This window comes from Octopus bimaculoides, chromosome 1, assembly GCF_001194135.2.
Source record: "Octopus bimaculoides isolate UCB-OBI-ISO-001 chromosome 1, ASM119413v2, whole genome shotgun sequence".
In the NCBI taxonomy this organism is placed as follows: Eukaryota; Metazoa; Mollusca; class Cephalopoda; order Octopoda; family Octopodidae; genus Octopus; species Octopus bimaculoides.
In genome coordinates this window covers 73,866,781-73,870,827 of record NC_068981.1, presented here as the reverse complement: position 1 = coordinate 73,870,827, position 4,047 = coordinate 73,866,781, and the positions used below count along the sequence as shown (strand labels likewise).

The 4,047-nt window shown below is 34.4% G+C and overlaps 1 protein-coding gene across 1 annotated transcript in view; it reads right to left on the bottom strand.

Moving 5' to 3' along the window:
- LOC106881193 (SKI8 subunit of superkiller complex protein) overlaps positions 1–4,047 on the bottom strand; it is a 68,819-nt gene that overhangs the window by 14,285 nt on the left and 50,487 nt on the right. The window contains exons 6-7 of the mRNA XM_052967511.1: positions 3,458–3,538; positions 400–606 (exon numbers count right to left, since the gene is read on the bottom strand). Of these exons, the coding sequence (XP_052823471.1) occupies positions 400–606; positions 3,458–3,538 (288 nt within the window). The remainder of the gene's footprint in view (positions 1–399; positions 607–3,457; positions 3,539–4,047) is intronic.

Here is a 4,047-nt window from a genome sequence, read left to right as displayed (position 1 = left end):
AGTGTGACAAGGCTGACCCTTTGAAATACTGGTACAATAGAAACAGGAAGTAAGAGTGAGAGAAAATTGTGGTGAACGAGTACAGCAGGGTTCGCCACCATCCCCTGCCGGAGCCTCGTGGAGCTTTAGGTGTTTTTCGCTCAATAAACACTCACAACGCCCGGTCTGGGAATCGAAACCGCGATCCTATGACCGCGAGTCCGCTGCCCTAACCACTGGGCCATTGCGCCTCCACACATATATATATATGAACATATATACATATAAATATATCTATATTTATGTATACATATATACGTAATCACACACACACATATATATATATACACATAAATACACACACACTCTTACCTATATTAATACTAATATTATTGTTTTGAAATCAGTAGAATACAATACCTTTCCAGTGGGATAATGGATGGCTTGAACATTATGTGTGCCGCTACCTCCTGCTAGAACAACATCGTGATCACAGAACTGGGCGCAATATAAATATTGTCCATTGGCATTTTCAAAGGGTACAGTCTTATCAACCATTCCATCACAGTAATCCCATATCTGTAGGCCGTTCTGGCTCACCCACGACGCAGATAATATTTTACCTGGCTTTAGCAAAATAATAATAATAATAATAATAATAATAATATTAAAACAAGTAAACTAATTAGAATCTTGTGAAATCTTGATAAAATACATATGTAGTCTATAGAATTTCGGATGGACTACGTACCTTGAGTTATTCATGTTATATAATATTCACATAGTTGTACATGTAAACGTTAGTTACACAGATAATGGAAAATTCATTTTAATAATAGAAAACCATCTAGGTCGTGATCCTAGCTACTCCACTGTAAAAGAAATACGTTTATAAGGCTCTAGCTAAGGCGGAGAGCTGGCAGAAACGTTAGCACGCCGGGAGAAATGTTTAGCGGCATTTCGTCTGCCGTTTCGTTCTGGGTTCAAATTCCGACGAGGTCGACTTTGCCTTTCATCCTTTCGGGGTTGATAAATTAAGTACCAGTTACGCACTGGGGTCAATGTAATCGACTCAATCACTTTGTCTGTCCTTGTTTGTCCCCTCTATGTTTAGCTCCTTCTGGGCCAGAAAGAAATAAGAAATACGTTTATAATTTATGTTTCAAAAGACTGTAAAAGTCTCAAAAGCTAAATCTGCTGAACTGAAGGTATTGAAATACGCTTTGACGTAGAATTATTCTGTTAGAATTTCATTTAGATTTGCTTTTAAAACCATCTTCCAGTGTGCATATTCAGTTTTCTTACAGGACAAGTAATTTATTGCTTTCCTTACACAATTTAAGTGTCAAAGTCAATTCCTAAAATGCTATCGCTATTGTTTTGGGAATTCAACTGTCCACAAAGAAGCATTTGTGTACGTAGTCCGAAATTCTGAGTGTGCATTGAACACTTCAGGGTTTTAGCTACTCACATAAACATGCATTTATATACACACATATTTCAGATAAGTTTAATTATTGAACTATACATTTATTTAAAATATAGAGGTGCCAAAACATCCCTACATATATAGAAAAATATCAATGAAAAAGAATCATACATAATTTAATCAAATACATTCATCTACTTTAATTTATGCAACTGGTGAACAAAATACGAAACCATAAAAAATAAACAAATGAATTGGTTCTGTTGGATTTTTATTTTTTAAAAACGGCATCAGACTGAATGCTTTGCCCCCATTTTATGAATTTCAGATTGTTTCCCCAAATAATTCAGCGCTACCGTTACAAATCTCTTAACTTTCAACTCCTTTAACTTTTAACTGCATCGTTCAAAAGTTGAACAGTTTTCTGTCCAACTTTAATACGTAGCAAAGCATGAGTTATTTTACTATAGGTTTTAGAATCTCACATTGTCTATTCTTTACCATCTGAACTAGGCATTTGTGATAGATTTAAGTCTATAAGATCTTAATATCTAAGGATCTTGTTACCAGCACACAATAAATCCTGAATACTCATTGCATTAAATTCTTTAAATCGCATTGATTGCGCCATTTTTCGAGGTTAATTCAGAAAATTTCATCCCCCAAGCTTACATAATGTAATATTTCCAGAATTCTTTAACATACTGTTTGACACCAGCCTTTGTTGTCAACTGATTTCAAGTTCTTGTGTGATAATGAATCTTAAGAATGGAAATAACTACCTTACCAATAAGCTAGAGTTGTGAATCATGTATAGTTGAATAAAAACGACTTCAATAGATGCCTACATTCAGTGTCAATGAAGATTTTTTAAGATGACCGATATAATGTGTAAAAGCATGTTTTCCTTGTGTGCGAAATATATATATATTTCCATACCGTATTGTTCGACAGCAAATTAGAAATGCTCAGTGACCCTGTCGTTTAACAAAATCTGTGTAACCATTTCTTTTCAGTTAGGTTTTCAAATGAAAGTAGATTTGAAGGCGTATTTAATTATTCTCGGAATATCAAGAATGATAAATAAGCAATGACTTGAATTCAAGTCTCCAGTGATGTTTCTTTCTGACAAAAATGTGTAACAATTTTCGCAGTTTTGTATTCTGGTGTCTATATTCCCTCCTTTGAGATAAAAAGTTGATGGAAACCACTTCCAAAATAAACCAGATTCATCTACATTAAAATCTAAATTTAGTTGGATATTCTACAATATCTTTCAATTGAGTTGGAAATTTCACTTCTGTCTGAATGTCAGCACTTGCTTATTTTTGTTATCTCAATTCCATCATGATTAGATCGTTTCTTTAACTTCAAAATCCACCCAAGACAAGCAACAACCTTTCTGTTGCAACTAAATTTAACCTTTGTACAAAGAAATGGCTTGGAAGACTGATGAGTGATGCTGCGACATATTATCGCCCAAGCATTTAACATTTCCTCCGTGTTTCACCCCAATATTTTATAAGGTGTACGCGTTACTTTAAAAGTTTTACACTCACTTGAATCTCGTACAGCAACTTTATTTTCTTAGATGATTTTTAAGGTTGGTAGCGCAAGTTCTAATAATTCCATAACAAAAAACTTTGCTATTCCTTCCATTCTTTTCATAATCTTTAGCTTAGTATCTAATGATATTACGTGACATGATAGGCTAACAATACAACTGAATAAACTAAAATATTATACTTCAGGAAATTAAAAAATTGCTTCACAAGTGATAGGTTGTATCACGAGCTAACGCTTTATTTTTCGAAGTCATAACTTAAATGTCTTGCTTAAAACAGAAAACTCACCATTGATTTTCTTAAAAGTTTTACTAAATTTTAGCTTCTCTAAATTTACATTATACCAAAGAGATCGTTATCGTGAATTAAAGTGACAGGTGTGGAGAAAAAATCTATTAAGCTGTATGAATTAAACTATTTCATCTGTTGCTTCACAATGAGAACTATGACAAACCATGTGAATAATATACTTAAAAATACTTACTCGAAAGTCTAATCCTTCACCACAGATGTGTGGCCCAGCCATATAACGTCTCACACCAAGCTTGGTTCTTTTATCAAATATCTAACAAATTAAAAAAAAAAATTAGTTACATTTGTAAATTATAATGTATATTTTCTATGTACCACATCTTCAGAATTTCTTTTAGGTTTTATACAATTTTTGATAATTTCAGTCCCTGCCCTATTTACATATATTTATTTAGCTGCCCTATTTACATATATATATATATATTTTACATTTTGGAAGAGGTCTAGTGGAAGGCCCTATAGCAGGCCCCATAGCAGGCCCTGTGACTAGATGGCTAGACGTGATTAAGGAAGATCTCCAGAGGTACGATGTCACCTTGGAGGATGCAAAGGGACTGGCACGGGACCACCTGCGATGGCAAACACTGGTAGACCTGGTCGGCTCTGTACACAATGAAGCCTCAAGGACCAGTAACCCGAGATGACCCCTCCCCTATCGAACAAGAACAGAGAGAGGGAGAGAGGGAGAGAGAGAGAGAGAGAGAGAGAGAGTATTTATATATATATATATATATATATATTCTTTGGTGGTAGGACAGAAAC